Source organism: Mustelus asterias, chromosome 6, assembly GCF_964213995.1.
Source record: "Mustelus asterias chromosome 6, sMusAst1.hap1.1, whole genome shotgun sequence".
Taxonomy (NCBI): Eukaryota; Metazoa; Chordata; class Chondrichthyes; order Carcharhiniformes; family Triakidae; genus Mustelus; species Mustelus asterias.
The window spans coordinates 35,416,472-35,435,348 of NC_135806.1; the positions used below are offsets into that span (position 1 = coordinate 35,416,472).

The 18,877-nt window shown below is 45.0% G+C and overlaps 1 protein-coding gene across 1 annotated transcript in view; it reads left to right on the forward strand.

Annotated features, from left to right (window-relative positions):
• The window catches only part of LOC144494648 (A disintegrin and metalloproteinase with thrombospondin motifs 3-like), a 500,070-nt gene that overhangs the window by 20,261 nt on the left and 460,932 nt on the right, over positions 1 to 18,877 (forward strand). Inside the window, exons 4-5 of the mRNA XM_078213852.1 lie at positions 16,644 to 16,671; positions 17,743 to 18,125. Coding sequence (XP_078069978.1) covers positions 16,644 to 16,671; positions 17,743 to 18,125 — 411 coding nt within the window. The remainder of the gene's footprint in view (positions 1 to 16,643; positions 16,672 to 17,742; positions 18,126 to 18,877) is intronic.

Below are 18,877 nucleotides of genomic sequence, written 5' to 3' on the forward strand. Positions count from 1 at the left end.
TCAGGTTAATCTGCCAGTGAAATAGTAAGGTGCCATGTTTAAATCTAGCCAAAGCCATGGGATGAAAATGCAGTCACACTGGTGCAGGCTGTCCACATTAAGATGTGACACTGGATTACAAAGGACCTAATTGGGCAGAAGACTTCTTACTACACAACCGTGACATTAATTAATTTGAGTGAGTGTTTTAATATTGAGGACTTAGATCTCTAACTTGCCAATCTATGTCCAGCATTAGTTTAATGATGAAACGAGATAAGGAGAGATTGAGAAAGTTTATATGTATTTAAAAACATCACATACATTACTGAACAATTTCTTGAATATGGAATCCTTAAGTCTATACCACATTTTTCCATTGATACTATTTATTGACAGTATAGTATAATAAAGCGTATCCTTGGCAGTTCACGGTTCCATGATGCATTCTTCCTGGCAACACCTCTACCAATCAGATTCCAACTGGGTCAATTAGCATCCTCTTCTCATGCAGCATAAATATTGTTCCCTTTGAGATTTGGTCTTAATCAGCAGACTATATTACGGATATAAATATTGTGAAATGCATAATCTTTTTGCATAGGAACGTAGCAGCTGGTAATGGAGAAATAGGCCATCCGGCCCCTTGTGCCTGAGCTGAGTTGTTCAATTAGATCGTCACCTCCCTTCTCTTTCTCCATAGCCCTCCATTTCTTTTCCTTTTGCAGTATATATTCAAGGCTCCTGTGAAAGTTAGGACTTAATCAGTTTCCCTCGCCCTTTCACCTTTTGCATTCTCATCTCTCAGAAGGTCGTAAGTTCAAGTCCCACTCCAGAGACTTGAGCATAAAATTCTGGCTGACAGTTCATCGTTGTAATGAAGGAGTGCTGCACGGGTGGCGGTGCTGCCTATTAAAACATTCTGTATTCCTGCTCAGGTGGGTGCAAACGATCGTGTGGCAGTATTAGAGAAGAACTAGGTTTTTTTCCCCCCTATGTCCTAACCAATATTTATTCATAAATTAACCTCAGGGAAACATTTATCTGTCCTTTATCACACTTCTGGGATACTGCTGTGTGTAAATGTGCTGTCAGCGTCTCCTATTTTCCAACAGTAAATGTACTTCAGTAAAATACTTCAGTGGTTGTAACGCGCTCTGGGACGCCGTGAAAAACTTTCAGTCAATCCAAGTTATTTTTTAACTCTCTCAATTCTACTTGTCCCTGCAATCCGTTCTGCTGCAGGGTTTAAGAGCGCTTTCCCCGTTTAATGGTGGGGTGGGGTGGTCCTTGGGAGTGCAGCGTGCTCAACGGCAAGTAAGCGATCCTTATCCATCTTCTGTCTGAATCAAGTCTGCCTTTTTGGCAGCTCAGTGTGAGCATGTGGTTACACTCTGGAGTGCTGACGTCAGGCTTCTGGTGCTTTGGAGTTTATTACCCGGGTACGGAGAGCAGGGGCAGGGCTGGGCTGGGAGCGGAGCGCCAAGAGCCGGCGTCTGGAAGTGGTGTGAGTTCGAGACTTTCTCAACATCTTTGTGTGGGCTCCCTTCAAACACACCCTCAACATCGCCAGCCCCGGAGACCGGCACAGTCATAAAATCCCCACCGGATCCTTTTTTTTTCAAAGAACAGTCTTGATATTAGAAATTAATCGACGCGGTTATGGTTTTCCTGTCACTCTGGTTTGTAGCTGGGATATTAGTGGTGAGCTTGACTACATCGGGACGTGTAAGTTACATGTATCTTTCTTTCATTTGCCGAGTTCGAAGAATAACAATTTACCGATTTCTGGGATATTTCATTGAAGATTAGAGTTCTGGACACCGAATAGAATATATCAAGAAGTCTGTGTAGTGTAACTATTTCAGCTTTTTGAGATAGTGTAACTTTTAAATAGTTCTGGGGTATGCAGGGGTAACAATTTAAAACTCTGGACATAAAAAGGGTAACTTTTTAAAAAAATACTTCATTGAATGTGGACATTGCTGACAAGACCAGCATTTGTTTCCCAACCCTAATTGCTTTCGAATGGAATGGCTTGTTAGGGTATTTCTACAGACAGTTAAATTGTTACCCAAAGGATTCCAGAACTTTTAAAAGGTGGGTCTAGAGATATTTGTAGATAAGGATGGCAGATTCTTTTCCCTAAAGGGTATGAGTGAACCAGATGGATCTTTACAACCATAGTTGCTATGGTCACCATTACTCAGACCAGCTTTCAATTCCAGATTCATTCATTGAATTGAAATTCCACTAATTGCTGTGGTGCAATTTGAACCTGTGTCCCCAGAGCATTAGCCTGGGTCTCTGGATTACTAGTTCAGGTGTCATTACCACCACACCACTGTCTCCTCCTGATCTGTCGTCTCGCCCCTTTTACTCAATGGTCTGCTGCTTTCAGAGTGGAGACGGTCTAAAGCTACAGATGGATGATCTATCTGTTCTTCTGGAGATGAGCTGTAAGGTTCAATTCTTTCTTTATAATCTCTCTCTACAGATGCTGCATGACCTGCAGAGTCTTCCCACCCAGCTTTTTCTGTTTATATAACAGTTTAAAAGCTCCTTGGGTATTCAAAATATCAATGTCAGTAACTAACCAGGTGGTAACTAAGGGTGTTTTTAAAAATTGATTTAGGATATAGGTGTCGCTAGTTAGGCCAGCATTTATTGGCAGTGGATTTTATTTATATGGACTTCTAGAAGGCATTGGAAATGATTACGCCTCAGACTGTTAACAAAATGTTCATTGAATTGTAGGCAGCCTGTTTAGGGTCAGTAGGATATTTTAAGACCACAAGACATAAGAGCAAAATTAGGCCATTCAGCTCATTGAGTCTGTTCCACCATTTGATCATGGCTAACATGTTTCTCAGCCACATTCTCCTGCCTTTTCCCTGAAACCTTTGACCCCCTTACCAATCAAGAACCTATCTATCTTTGTCTTAAAGACCACAACTATACAGAGGGAGGACACCTTCGTGGAATGATGCAGAGAGGCCATATGGGTAGAACTCGGGAACAGGAGCAGTGCAATCACACTGTTGGGGTTGTACTACAGACTTCCTAACATGAACGTGAAGTGGGGGAACTGATATGTCAGCAGATTATGGGAAGATGTAAAAACAACAGGGTTGTTGTGATGGGCGGTGGGCAATATATACTGGGATTCCTTTAGTGGGCTTGGATAGGGCAGAGTTTGTTCAGTGTTTCCAAGGGAGCTCCTTGAGGCAATATGTAGATAACCCCTCCCCAAGTTGGACTATCTTAGACCTGGTCTGGGAAACGAGCCCGGACAGGTGATTAATGTTTCAGTGGGGGACCATTTTGGGAGCAGTGACCACAATTCTATAAGTTTCAAGATACTTGTAGAAAAGGATAGAAGTAGTCCCAGAGTGAAAGTACTAAACTGGGGAAAGGCCAACTACAGCAGTATTAGGCAGGAGCTAGGGAATGTAGACTGGGGGCAGCTGTTTGAGGATAAATTCACATCTAATATGTGGGAGTCTTTTAAAAGTCAGTTGTTAACAATTCAGCACAAGTATGTTCCTGCAAAAATGAAGGATAAAGATGGCAAGATTCAGGAACCCTGGATGACGAGATATTGTGAGCTTAGTGAAAAAGAAGGAGGCATACATAAATTTCAGGAAATTGAAAACTGATAAGGCTCTTGAGGAAAACAAAGATAACAGGAAAAAGCTTAAACAGGGACTTAGGAGGTCAAAAAAGGGCAATGAAATGTCCTTGGCAGACAGGATTAAGGAGAATCCCAAGGCATTTTTATGCATATATAAGGAGGAAGAGGGTAGCTGAGGAAAGGGTAGGTCCACTCGTACAGTTGAGGGAATTTGTGTGGATCCAGATGAGGTGGGGGAGGTCCTTAACGAGTACTTTGCATCAGTATTCACAAAGGAGAAGGATGTGGTGGATGGTGAGTGTAAAAAGGAGGATGTTGAGATAAAAAGGGAGGAGGTTTTGAAAAACATTAAGGTAGGCAAGTCCCCAGGGTCAGATAGGGTCTATCCCAGAATACTGAGAGAGGTGAGGGAAGAAATTGCTGAGGCCTTGGCCAAAATCTTTGTATCCTTGTTAGCTATGGGTGAGGTACCAGAGGATTGGAGAGTAGCTAACATTGTTCCTCTGTTTAAGAAGGGCAGAAGAGATAATCTGGGAAATACAGGCCTGTGAGCCTTACATCAGTGATGGGGAAAATATTGGAGAAGATCCTTAGGGACAGTATGTACTCGCATCTGGAAGAGAATAGGCTTATTAGCGATATGCAGCATAGAGTCATAGAGGTTTAGAGCATGAAAACAGGCCCTTTGGCCCAACTTGTCCATGCCGCCTTTTTTTTTAAACCACTAAGCTAGTCCCAATTGCCCATATCCCTCTATACCCATGTAACTGTCTAGACACTTTTTAAAAGACAAAATTGTAACTGCCTCTACTACTATCTGTGGCAGCTTGTTCTAGACACTCACCACCCTCTGTGTGGGGGGGGCGGGGGGAAATGCCCCTCTGGACCCTTTTGTATCTCTCCCCTCTCGCTTTAAACCTATGCCATCTAGTTTTAGACACCCCTACCTTTGGGAAAATATATTGACTAACTAGCTGATCTATGCCCCGTGTTGTTTTATAGACCTCTATAAGATCACCCCTCAGCTCCCTATGCTCCAGAGGGAAAAGTCCCAGTCTATCCAGCCTCTCCTTCTAATTCAAACTAGCAAGTCCTGGTAGCATCCTAGTAAAGCTTTCCTGCACTCTTTCTTTCTAGTTTAATATCCTTTCTATAATAGGGTGACCAGAATTGTGCACAGTATTCCAAGAGTGGCCTTGCCAATGTCTTGTACAACTTCAACAAGACGTCCCAACGCCTGTATTCAGTGCTCTGACCAATGAAACCAAGCATGCTGAATGTTGTCTTCACCACTGTCCATCTGTGACTCCACTTTCAAGGAGCTATGAACTTGTACCCTAGATCTTTGTTCTATTACTGTCCCCAATGCCCTATCATTGACTGAGTAAGTCCTGCCCTGGTTCGATCTACCAAAATGCATCAGCTCGCATTTACCTAAATTAAACTCCATCTGCCACTTGTCAGCCCACTGGTCCAATTGATCAAGATCCCGTTGCAATCCTCAATAACCTTCTTCAGTGTCCACTATGCCACCAATCTTGGCATCTGTAAACATACTAACCATGCCTCCCAAATTTTCACCCAAATCATTAATATAAATGACAAATAACAGTGGACCCAGTACTGATCCCTGAAGCACACCGCTGGTCACAGGCCTCCAGTTTGAAAAACAACCCTCTACAATCACCCTCTGTCTTCTGTCATCCAGCCAATTTTGTATCCATTTGGTTACCTCGCCCTGGATCCCGTGAGATTTGGGAACGGTGATCACAATTCTATAAGTTTCAAGATACTTGTAGAAAAGGATAGAAGTGGTCACAGCATGGTTTTGTGAAGGGGAGGTCTTGTCTCTCAAACATGATTGAGTTCTTTCAGGAAGTGACAAGAAAAATTGGGTAGGGTAGTGGATGCTGTATACATGGACTTTAGTAAAGCTTTCAATAAGGTTCCTCATGGCAGGCTGACGCAGAAGGTGAAGTCATGAAGGTAGTGCAGTTGATGTCATATACATGGATTTTAGTAAGGCGTTTGATAAAGTCCCCCATGGTCGGCTTATGAAGAAAGTAAGGATGTGTGGGATAGAGGGAAGTTTGGCCGATTGGATAGGTAACTGGCTATCTAACAGAAGACAGAGGGTGGTGGTGGATGGAAAATTTTCGGACTGGAAACCGGTTACCAGTGGAGTGCCACAGGGATCAGTGCTTGGTCCTCTGCTATTTGTCATTTTTATAAATGACTTGGAGGAGGGGGCTGAAGGGTGGATCAGTAAATTTGCTGATGACACCAAGATTGGTGGAGTAGTGGATGAGGTGGAGGGCTGTTGTAGGCTGCAAAGAGATATAGATAGGATGCTGAGCTGGGCTGAAAAATGGCAAATGGAATTTAACCCTGACAAATGCGAGGTGATTCATTTTGGTGGGACAAATTTAAATGTGGATTACAGGGTCAAAGGTAGGGTTCTGAAGAATGTGGAGCAACAGAGAGATCTTGGGGTTCATATCCATAGATCTCTGAAGGTTGCCACTGAAGTGGATAGAGCCGTGAAGAAGGCCTGTAGTGTGTTGGCGTTCATTAACAGGGGGTTTGAGTTTAAGAGCCGTGGGGTTATGCTGCAACTGTACAGGACCTTGGTGAGACCACATTTGGAATATTGTGTGCAGTTCTGGTCACCTCACTATAAGAATGATGTGGAGACACTGGAAAGAGTGTAAAGGAGATTTACCAGGATGCTGCCTGGTTTGGAGGGTCGGTCTTATGAGGAAAGGTTGAGGGAACTTGGGCTTTTCTCTTTGGAGCGGAGGAGGTTGAGAGGAGACTTGACAGAGGTTTATAAGATGATGAGGGGGATAGATAGAGTGAACGTTCAAAGACTATTTCCTCGGGTGAATGGAGCTTTTCCAAGGGGGCATAACTATAGGGTTCATGGTGGGAGATATAGGAAGGATGTCTGAGGTAGGTTCTTTACGCAGAGAGTGGTTGGGGTGTGGAATGGACTGCCTGCAGTGATAGTGGAGTCAGACACTTTAGGAACGTTTAAGAAGCTATTGGATAGGCACATGGAGTACTTCGGGATGATAGGGAGGAAATAGCTTGGTCTGGGTTTCAGACAAAGCTCGGCACAACAACGTGGGCCGAAGGGCCTGTTCTGTGCTGTACTGTTCTATGTTCATGGTATCCGGGGCGAGCTGGTAAGATAAATACAAAACTTGCTTGGGCATAGAAAGCAGAGAGTAGCAGTGGAAGGGTACTTTTCTAACTGGAGGTCTGTGACAAGCAGTGTTCCACAAGGATCAGTTCTGGGGCCGCTGTTGTTTGTAATATATAAATGATTTGGAGGAAAATGTAGGTGGTCTGATTAGTAAATTTGCAGATGATACAAAAATTGGGGGAGTAGCGGATAGCAAGGAGAATTGTCAGAGGATCTAGCAGGATATAAATCGGCTGGAGACCTGGGCCAAAAAATGGCAGATGGAATTTAACCTGGACAAGTGTGAGGTGATGTAATTTGGAAGGTCTACTGCAGAAGGAAAATGTACAGTAAATGGTAGAGCCCTTAGAAATACTAGCATACAGAAGGATCTAGGCATGCAGATCCACAGTTCCCTGAAGGTGGTAACTCGGGTGGACAAGGTGGTCAAGAAGGCGTATGGCATGCTGGCTTTCATCAGTCAGGGCATTGAGTATAGGAATTGGAAAATCATGTTGCAGCTGTATAAGACTTTGGTTAGGCTGCATTTAGAGTATTGTGTACAATTCTGGTTGCCACACTACTGGAAGGATGTTGATGCATTGGAAAGGGTGCAGAAGAGATTTACGAGGATGTGCCTGGTTTGGAGGATATGGACTATGAAGAAAAGTTGAACAAACTTGGATTGTTTTCATTGAAGGGTTGGACGATGTGGGGGGATCTGATATGTTTACAAGATTATGACAGGCTTAGATAGAGTCTTTTTCTCAGGGTCGAAGGGTTAATTACTCAGGGGCATAGGTTGAAAGTGAGGGGGCAAGTTTTTCAGAGGATGGTGAATGCCTGGAACGTGCTGCTGGAGGAGGTGGTGGAAGCAGATTCTATAACAACATTCAAGAGGCATCTGCATAGATACATGAATAGGCAGGGATATGGACCATGTAAGAATAAGAAAATATTAGATTAGAGGCATTTGTCGGCCCAGACTTGGTGGGCCGAAGGGCCTGTTCCTGTGTTCTACTGTTGTTTGTTCTACTCAATGACCTGACCTCTGCAGCCTTCTGTGACAATGAATTCCACAGACTCACCACCCTCTGGATGAAAAAATTCCTCCTCATCTCGGTTTTAAAGGGTCAGCTCTTTATTCCTAGGCTGTGCCTTTGGATCCTAGTCTCTTCTACTCATGGAAACATCTTCCGCACATCAACTCTATCCAATCTTTCAGTATTCTGTAAGTTTCAATGAGATCCCCCATCCATCAAAAGTTCCTCATAAATGTCAAGCCTTTTATTCCCGGGATCATTCTCGTGAAACTCCTTGGACCCTCTCCAAGGTCAGCACATCTTTGCTTAAATACGGGGCCCAAAATTGCTCTCAGTATTCTAAATGTGGTCTGACCAGAGCCTGAAAAAGCCTCAGCAGTACATCCCTGCTTTTGTATTCTAGTCCTCTCGTAATAAATGCTAACATTGCATTTGTCTTCCTACCATCTCAACCAACAACTTAACCTTGAGAGAATCTGAACTAGGACTCATAAATCCCTTTGTGCTTCCAATTTCTGAATTCTCTCCCCATTTAGAAAATAGTCTCTGCCTCTATTCTTCCTGCCAAAGTGCATAACCTCATACTTTCCCACATTGTATTCTATCTGCCACTTTGCCAACTCTCCTAACCTGCTGCCTCCTCAATACTACCTGTCCCTCCACCTATCTTTGTATCATCTGCAAGCTTAGCCACAATGCCCTATGTTCCTTTGTGTAGATCATTGATGTATAAAGTGAAAAGTTATGGTCTCAACACTGACCCCTGCAGAACTCCACTAGTCACCGGCTGCCATCCTGAAAAGGATCCCGACTCTCTGCCTCTGCCAGTCAGCCAATCTTCTATCCATGCTAGTACCTTGCCTCTAACACCCATGGGCTCTTATCTTATTCAGCAACCTCCTGTGCGGCACCTTGTCAAAGAACAGCTGGAAATCCAAGTTGATAATGTTCACTGGCTCTGTTTTGCCTAACCTGCTTGTTACCTCAAAGAATTCTAACAGATTTGTCAGGCATGACCTCCCGTTGACGAAACCATGTTGACTTCACCCTATTTTACCAAGCACTTCGAGTATACTTCTTATCTGTATTAAACCTTTCAAAATGCATTACCTCACATTTGCATTATTATAGGTAATTATAGGCTGGTGAGCTTGATGTCCGTGGTGGGGAAGTTGTTGGAAAAGATTCTTCGAGATAGGATGTATGCGCATTTAGAAAGGAATAAACTCATTAACGATAGTCAGCATGGTTTTGTGAGAGGGAGGTCATGCCTCACTAACCTGGTGGAGTTTTTTGAAGAAGTGACCAGAATGGTTGACGAGGGAAGGGCCGTGGATGTCGTCTATATGGACTTTAGTAAAGCGTTTGACAAAGTCCCTCATGGTAGGCTGGTGAAAAAGGTTGGATCTCATGGGATAAAGGGGGAGATGGCTAGATGGGTGGAGAACTGGCTTGGTCACAGAAGACAGAGGGTGGTAGTGGAAGGGTCTTTTTCCGGCTGGAGGCCTGTGACTAGTGGTGTTCCGCAGGGCTCTGTATTGGGACCTCTGCTGTTTGTGATTTATATAAATGATCTGGAAGAAGGTGTAACTGGGGTGATCAGTAAGTTTGCGGACGACACAAAATTGGCAGGACTTGCAGATAGTGAGGAGCATTGTCAGAAGCTACAGAAGGATATAGATAGGCTGGAAATTTGGGCAAAGAAATGGCAGATGGAGTTCAATCCTGATAAATGCGAAGTGATGCATTTTGGTAGAAATAATGTAGGGAGGAGCTTTTCGATAAATGGCAGAACCATAAAGGGTGTAGATACGCAGAGGGACCTGGGTGTGCAAGTCCACAGATCCTTGAAAGTGACGTCACAGGTGGAGAAGGTGGTGAAGAAGGCATATGGCATGCTTGCCTTTATAGGACGGGGCATAGAGTATAAAAGTTGGGGTCTGATGTTGCAGTTGTATAGAACATTGGTTCGGCCGCATCTGGAATACTGCGTCCAGTTCTGGTCGCCACACTACCAGAAGGACGTGGAGGCTTTGGAGAGAGTACAGAGGAGGTTTACCAGGATGTTACCTGGTACGGAGGGGCTTAGTTATGAGTAGAGATTGGGTAAACTGGGGTTGTTCTCCCTGGAAAGACGGAGGATGAGGGGAGACTTAATAGAGGTGTATAAAATTATGAAAGGCATAGATAGGGTGAACGGTGGGAAGCTTTTCCCCAGGTCGGTGGTGACGTTCACGAGGGGTCATAGGTTCAAGGTGAAGGGGGGGAGGTTTAACACAGATATCAGACGGACATATTTTACACAGAGGGTGGTGGGGGCCTGGAATGCGCTGCCAGGCAAGGTGGTGGAGGCGGACACACTGGGAACGTTTAAGACTTATCTAGACAGCCTTGATGCACCTGTACAGGGCATTGGTGAGGCCGCAGCTGGAATACTGTGTGCAGTATTGGTCCCCTTATATGAGGAAGGATATATTGGCATTGGAGGGAGTGCAGAGAAGGTTCACCAGGTTGATACCGGAGATGAGGGGTTTGGATTATGAGGAGAGGCTGAGGAGATTGGGTTTGTACTCGTTGGAGTTTAGAAGGATGAGGGGGGATCTTATGGAGACTTATAAGATAATGCGGGGGCTGGATAGGGTGGAGGCGGAGAGATTCTTTCCACTTAGTAAGGAAGTTAAAACTAGAGGACACAGCCTCAAAATAAAGGGGGGTCGGTTTAAGACAGAGTTGAGGAGGAACTTCTTCTCCCAGAGGGTGGTGAATCTCTGGAATTCTCTGCCCACTGAGGTGGTGGAGGCTACCTCGCTGAATATGTTTAAAGCGCGGATGGACGGATTCCTGAGCGGTAAGGGAATTAAGGGTTATGGGGATCAGGCGGGTAAGTGGTACTGATCCACGTCAGATCAGCCATGATCTTATTGAATGGCGGGGCAGGCTCGAGGGGCTAGATGGCCTACTCCTGCTCCTATTTCTTATGTTCTTATGTTCTTATGTTCTTATGAACGGAGTGGGAATGGAGGGATGCAAAAGAATGGTCTAGTTTGGACCAGGGAGCGGCGCGGGCTTATCATAGAATCATAGAAACCCTACAGTGCAGAAGGAGGCCATTCGGCCCATCGAGTCTGCACCGACCACAATCCCACCCAGGCCCTACCCCCACATATTTTACCCACTAATCCCTCTAACCTTCGCATCCCAGGACTCTAAGGGGCAATTTTTTTAACCTAGCCAATCAACCTAACCTGCACATCTTTGGACTGTGGGAGGAAACCGGAGCACCCGGAGGAAACCCACGCAGACACGAGGAGAATGTGCAAACTCCACACAGACAGTGACCCGAGCCGGGAATCGAACCCGGGACCCTGGAGCTGTGAAGCAGCAGTGCTAACCACTGTGCTACCGTGCCGCCCCACTTGGAGGGCTTGGAGGGCCGAAGGACCTGTTCCTGTGCTGTATTGTTCTTTGTTCTTTGTTGCCACTCACTATACTGACTTGAAAATATCTGTCACTGGGTCTAAATCCTGTAACTCCCTCCCTAATCGCACTGTGGGTGCATCTGCAGCCCATGGACTGCAGCGGTTCAAGAAGGCAACTCACTACCAGCTTCTCAAGGGCAATTAAGAGATGGAAATAAATGCTATCCTAGCTTGCAATGCCCACATCCCATAAATGAATTTTTAAAAAATGAAATTCTCCAGAATACAGAGATTGTAACACTAAATAGTCCAGACCATTGGGACATAGCAAAATAATAGGCAGAGACCTTTCAGCCCCTTGACCTTATTCCTCTACCTCACTGATTCCTGCTGTAACTCATTTTTTTTGCCTTCTATCTATCTTGTTTAATATCCTTGTCTCTCAAAAATGGTCAATCTCAGTTTTGAATTTTTATTTGCCTTAGCCTCAACACCATTTTGGCATTAGCATTCCAGTTTTCCACCACCCATGTGTGAAGAATTGCTTCCTGACTTCTCCCCTGAATAGCTCTAATTTTAATGTTATGTAACTTTGTTCGGGTCTCCTTCACCAGCGAGTGGTATCATAGTTAGAAGGAAACTACCAACTATTAAATCATCTTAAATGCCTCAACTAGATCACTCAATATTCCATTCCCAATGAAATTCAAGACTCATCTTTGCAGCCAGTCCTCTCACATTTAATCCTTTTATCCTTAATTTGCATTGTATTCCCTCAAAGGGGGAATCCTGAGATGTGGTACCCAGAACAGAAAACCTCTAAGTGAGGTCTATCTTTATGTAATAGCAATATAACCGGGCAGCACAGTGGTTAGCAGTGCTGCCAGGGACCCGGATTCGATTCCCGTCTTGGGTCACTGCCTGTGTGGAGTTTGCACATTCTACCCGTGTCTGCGTGGGTTTCCTCCGGGTGCTTTGGTTTCCTCCCACAGTCCAAAGATGTATGGATTAGGTTGATTGGCTATGCTAAATTGCCCCTAGTTTCGGGGGAATTAGCAGAGTAAATATGTGAGATTATGGGGATAGGATGGGATTGTTGTCAGTGCAGGCTCGATGGGCCGAATGGTCTCCTTCTCTACAGTAGGGATTCTATGATTTTATAACTTCCTCCCATTCTATTCTAGTTCCCTTGAGATAAAGGCCAGAATTTCATTAAACTTATTAACCAAGGGGATAGGGCCTTGGTGGGATTGTTGTCAGTACAGACTCGATGGGCTAAATGCCTCCTTCTGCACTGTAGGGATTCTGTGAATTATTTTTTGTACCTGTTCACTTGTTTTTACTGATATCAGGTCTTGAACCCCTAAATCGGTCTGCTGCTCATAGTTCATTACTACTTCACTACCTAGTAAATATTTGGATCATTCTTCCTTGGGCCCAAAGTGGATAACATTATGCTTCCCTGTTTTGAACTTCATCTGCCAGAATTATCCCAATGGCTCTTTGCAACTTTCTATTCCCATTTACACTATTGATTGTCACCTGACTTTAGCATTATCGGTTAAAGTCATGTAGGAGGTCTTTATGTTGCGGTAGAGAACCCTTAAGAGTATTGATAGAGGGATCTGGGTGTATAGGTACACAGGTCATTGAAAGTGGCAAGGCAGGTGGAGAAGTTGTCAAGAAGTCATATGGCATGCTTGCCTTCATCGGCCGGGGCATTGAGTTTAAAAATTGGCAAGTCATGTTGACGCTTTATGGAACCTTAGTGAGGCCACACTTGGAATATAGTGTTCAATCCTGGTCGCCACACTACCAGAAGGATGTGGAGGCTTTGGAAAGGGTACAGAAAAGATTTACCAGGATGTTGCCTGGTATGGAGGGCATTAGCTATGAGGAGAGGTTGGAGAAACTTGGTTTGTTCTCACTGGAACGACGGAGGTTGAGGGGTGACCTGATAGAAGTCTACAAGATTGAGTGGATAGTCAGAAGCTTATTCTCAGACTGGAAGAGTCAATTACTAGGGGGCATAGATTTAAGGTGCGAGTGGCAAGGTTTGAAGGAGATGTTTGAGGCAAGTTCTTTTTACAGAGGGTGGAAGGTGCCTGGAACTCGCTGCCGGGGGAGGTAGTGGAAGCAGATACGTTAGTGACTTTTAAGGGTTGTCTTGACAAATACATGAGTAGGATGGGAATAGAGGGATACGGTCCCCGGAAAGGTAGGGGGTTTTAGTTCAGTCGGGCAGCATGGTTGGTGCAGGCTTGGAGGGCTGAAGGGCCTGTTCCTGTGCTGTAATTTTCTTTGTTCTTTGGAGGGGAACTTCCAGGTGATGGTGTTCCCATCTATCTGCTGCCCTTGTCTTTCTACATCATGGGTGGTCATGGGTTTGGAAGGTGCTGCCTAAGGAACCTTACTGAGTTCCTGCAGTGCATGTTGTAGGTGGTACACACTACTACCATTGTTCATCAGTGGTGGAGGGAGTGAATGTTTGTGGCAGGGTGCCAATCAAGTGGGAGACTGTAGTGACTTGAAAATATATCACACTTGCTTCATTGTCACTGCATCTAAAATCCTGGAGCTCCCTCCTTAATAGCACCACGGGCATATCTACAGCTCATGGACCGCAGCAGTTCAAGAAGGCAACTCACTACCACCTTCTCAAGGGCAATTAAAGGTGGCCAGTAAATGCTGGCTTAACTTGCGATACCTATATTCCGTAAATGAATTTTAAAAAAACTCCTGGAGCTGGGATGAACAACTTCCAGCCACCATAACCATCTTCCTTCACGCTAGGTATTACTCCAACCAGTGGAGGGTTTTCCCCCATATTCCCATTGACTCCAGTTTTTCTCAGGCTCCTTGATGCCATATCTGGTCAAATGCTGCCATGATGTCAAGAGCAGACATTCTCACCTCACCTCTGGAACTCAGCTCTTTTGTCCATGTTTGAACCAAGGTTGTAATGAGGTCAGTAGTTGGGAGACCCTGTCAGTGAGCAGGTTGTAGCTAAGTAACTGCCACTTGATAGTGTTATTGATGACCCCCTTCCGTCACTTTACTAATGATCGAGAGTAGATTGATGGGGTGGTAATTGGCTGGGTTGGAATTGCCTTGATTTTTGTGTACAGGACATACCTGGGCAATTTTCTACATTGTGGGGTAAATGCCAGTGTTGTAGCTATACTGGAACAGCTTGGCAAGTTCTGGAGCACAAGTCTTCAGTACTGTTGCTAGAATATTGTCAGGGTCCATAGCCTTTGCAGTATTCACTTCCTTCAGCCATTTCTTGAGATCTTTTGGGGTGAACTGAATTCGTTGTGATACTGTGGACCTCCGGAGGAGGCAAAGATGGATCATTCACTTGGCACTTCTGACTGAAGGTTGTTGCGAATGCTTCAGCCTTATCTTTTGCACAGATGTGCTGGTCTCCTCCGTCATTGAGGATGGGATATTTGTGGAGCCTCTCCTCCAGTGATTTATCTAATTGTCCATCACCATTCATGACTGAATGTGGCAGGGCTGCAGAGCTTAGATATGATGTGGCGATGCCGGCGTTGGACTGGGGGAGGCGCAGTAAGAAGTTTCTCACTACCAGGTTAAAGTCCAACAGGTTCATTTGGTAGCACAAGCTTTTGGAGCGCTGCCCCTTCAGGTGAATGCAGGATTTGGTTCACAAACGGGGCATATGTAGACACAAACTCAATTACAAGATAATGGTTGGAATGCAAGTCTTAACAGGTAATCAAGTCTTTACAGGTGCAGACAATGCGAGTGGAGAGAGGAATAATCACGGGTTAAAGAGGTGTGAATTGTCTCAAGCCAGAACAGTTCGTGAGATTTTGCAAGCCCAGGCAAGTCGTGGCGGTTACAGATAGTGTGACGTGAACCCAAGATCCCGGTTGAGGCCGTCCTCGTGTGCGGAACTTGGCTCTCAGTTTCTGCTCGGTGATTCTGCGTTACCGTGTGTCGTGAAGGCTGCCTTGGAGAACGCTTACCCAAAGATCAGAGGCTGAATGCCCTTGACTGCTGAAGTGTTCCCCGACAGGAAGCGAACACTCCTGCCTAGTAATTGTCGAGCGGTGTACACTCATCCGTTGTTGTAGCGTCTGTATGGTCTCCCCAACGTACCATGCCTCGGGACATCCTTTCCTGCAGTGCATCAGGTAAACAACGTTGGCCGAGTCGCAAGAGTATGTACCTTGTACCTGGTGGATGGTGGTTTCACGTGAGATGATGGCATTCGTGTCGATGATTCGGCACGTCTTGCAAGGTTGTGTGGTGTTGTGGTCACTGTTCTCCTGAAGGCTGGCTAGTTTGCCGTGTACAATGGTCTGAGGTTGCATGGTTGTTTGAAGGCTAGTAGTGGGGGTGTGGGGTTGGCTTTGGTGAGATGTTCGTCTTCATCGATGACATGTTGAAGGCTCAGGAGAAGATGTCGTACCTTCTCCACTCCAGGGAAGTACTGGATGACGAAGGGTACTCTGTCCGCCGTGTCTTGTGTTTGTCTTCTGAGGAGGTCAGTGCAATTTTTCGCTGTGGCACGTCGGAACTGTTGATTGCTGAGTTGAGCGCCATATCCTGTTCTTATGAGGGCGTCTTTCAGCGTCTGGAGGTGTCTGTTGTGATCATCCTCCTCATCTGAGCAGATCTTTGTGTATACGGAGGGCTTGTCTGTAGCGGATGGCTTCTTTAACATGTTTAGGGCGGAAGCTGGAGAAGTGGAACATCGTGAGGTTATCCTTGCAGTGTAGTGAAGTGCTGAAGTGACCATCCTTGATGGAGATGCATGTGTCAAAGAATGCAACCGAATCTGGAGGGGTGTGTGTGTGTGTGTGCCTGTGTACATGTTAAATCAAATCAAACATTGCTGTCGGTCTGAATTCACATATACTCTAAAGGACATTAGTGAGCCAGATGGGGTTATATGACAATCATATCATGGTCATCATTTGACTTTTAATTCAAATTTATTTTCTTCAACTCAAATTCCACCACCTGTATGGTGGAGAACTCAGTGTTACAGTCACAGTATTCTGAGCTATGTTCAGTGTTATAATTTTAGTGTTCTAGGGTCTTCAGTTTAACAGTCACAGTATTCCGCACTTTTCAATGTTACAATCCCAGTGTTCTGGGATATTCAGTGTAATAGTTTAAAAACGTTGGGGTTTTCAGAGTAACTGAGTGCTCTGCTTTCTGGGTTCTGAGATATTTAGGGGAGACTTGTGGCCTATTCAGCTTCTTGGGGTAATGTTTTATATTTATACAAATGTTAGATATTCAAGGTGAAGCCTCAGATTTGTATTTAAAGTTTTTTATGGATTCTGTTTCATAGCATAGACCTTTAGTTTGTGTCTGATATTTTTGGTTTTTTATTTCTGCAGGCTGGATCAGATGTAACTGAGAGTGCAGGTAGGTGTGTTAACGTTTCATTGCCATTTCTCCTGATTACTCTGGAATAGGGGAAAATAAACAGGAACATTTCACAGTACCATTAAACACAAGGCAGCAAGGAAATTTTGTAAGATTGATAGGGGAGGATTTGATGGACAGGATGAGAAACAGAAAGGAGTGTTTAATTGACATGAGAGAGAGACTAGTTAGCAAGAGGGAGTGAATAATCATAGGTCATTGCTATCGAGGGAGTTTAGCAAAGGTTTACCAGACGGATGGCGGAACAGACATGAGGAGGGACTGAATCAGTTAGCATTATATTCGTTGAGTTCAGAAGAATGAGGGGGATCTCAGAGCAACCTATAAAATTATAACAGGACTAGACAGGGTAGATGCAGGAAGGATGTTCCTAATGGTGGGAGAGTCCAGAACCAGGGGTCATGGTCTAAGGATACGGGGTAAACCTTTTAGGGCTGAGATGATGAGAAACTTCACCCGCAGAGTGGTAAGCCTATGGGATTTGCTACCACCGAGAACAGTTGAAGATAAAGCATATGTTTCCAAGAAGGAGTTAGATGCAGCTCTTGGGTGAAAGGGATCAAAGGATATGAGGGAAACGTGGTATCAGGCTTTTGAGCTGGATGATCAGCCATGATCATAATGATGGAGCAGGCTCAAAGGGCTGAATGGCCCTGTCCTGTTCCTATTTTCTGTGTTTCCACCAACATGAGGGAAGGAGTTGTTACCGATGACAGAAGCAATTGATGGGCATTAGTGATTGGTTAATAGAGATTGGTTAATGAATGGGAGGAAATGATTGAAGGGCAGAAGTGTTTGATTAAGTAACAGGAAAGAGTGATTGATAGTAGGGAATGATGATGGATTGGAGGGAGTTATTGACAGTAAGGACTAATTAACTGGTGGGGGTAATTGATGGGCACATTTGATTGTTGGGCAGGAGACAGAAAGTGATAGATGGATAAGAGGGAGAGTGATAAAGAACAGTGAATGACTAACAATCACTATGTTTAACGGATTACTTGGTAATTGCAGCATTGGCTGAATTTTTTCCCTTGGTTCATTCTGCAGCAATTTTGCGGAGGTTCGCTGCTCTGGGACAGGAGTTCGGGCTGGTCACTCCACTCAGAACAGACTCTCGGGGTCGCTTTGTGTCTCACCTGGTGTCAGGCTCCGGAGTCAGGAGGAAAAGGCAGAGTGGCCCTGAGTCCATCATCCCTGGGGAGGAAGAGGAGACAGAGATCCACCCTCTTTTCTTCAATGTCACTGTCTTTGGCCAGAGCTGGCAGCTCAGATTGGAGCCCAGTCACCGGCTGGTGGCCCCAGGAGCAGTACTGGAGTGGCAGGGGGATGGGCAAAGCTACACTGAGTTGCTGAGTGAGGACTGCATCTATACTGGAGATATCAGCCACATCCCTGGAGCCACGGTGGCCGTCAGCAACTGTGATGGACTGGTAAGGAGTTAATGGCTCATCTCTCACTTCGGGGAAGGAGCAGTTGAGTGTCTGGGTACATTGGTCTCTGGGGTGGAGTATAAAGCCTGAGGAGCTACTGGGGTTTTGGGAGGGGAGAGACATTGAGGTGTTAAAGGGTGTAAGGGTCTCAAAGATGGTAGCAAAGTCTTTGGAAGACATTGCGGTCTTAGTGGGAGGTCATTAGGGTTTGAAGGAAAAAGCTTAAAGGTGGAAAGAGGAATGATGCTAACATGAATTACAGGGTAAGGATAACTAGCTAAGGTCTATATTATCCATATACATGTTGTGATTCATGTAAGAGAAGCACTAAGGTGTAATACTGAGTTTTGGTATCAATTAGAACTTATACAGACAACATTACAGCCAGGTGCTCGGATGGAGAGCAATTTATTAGATGTGTCCAGGAGAGCTTTTTGATACAGTATATTGACAATCCAACCAGGGAGGGCGCCATAGTAGACTTGGTATTGGGGAATGAGCCGGGCCAGGTGATCGATGTTTCAGTGGGGGAGCATTTTGGGCTGAGCGACTATGATTCTGTGATTTTGGGTAGTCATGGATAAAGACGAGTGGCCCTTGGGCGAAGGTGCTAAAATGGGCGACGGCCAATTACATCCAAATTAGACAGGAATTGGGGAATGTGGATTGGGAGCAGCTATTTGAGGACAAATTCACTTCTGGCATGTGGGAGGCTTTTAAAGGCCAGTTGATTGAAATGCAGGGCAGGTATG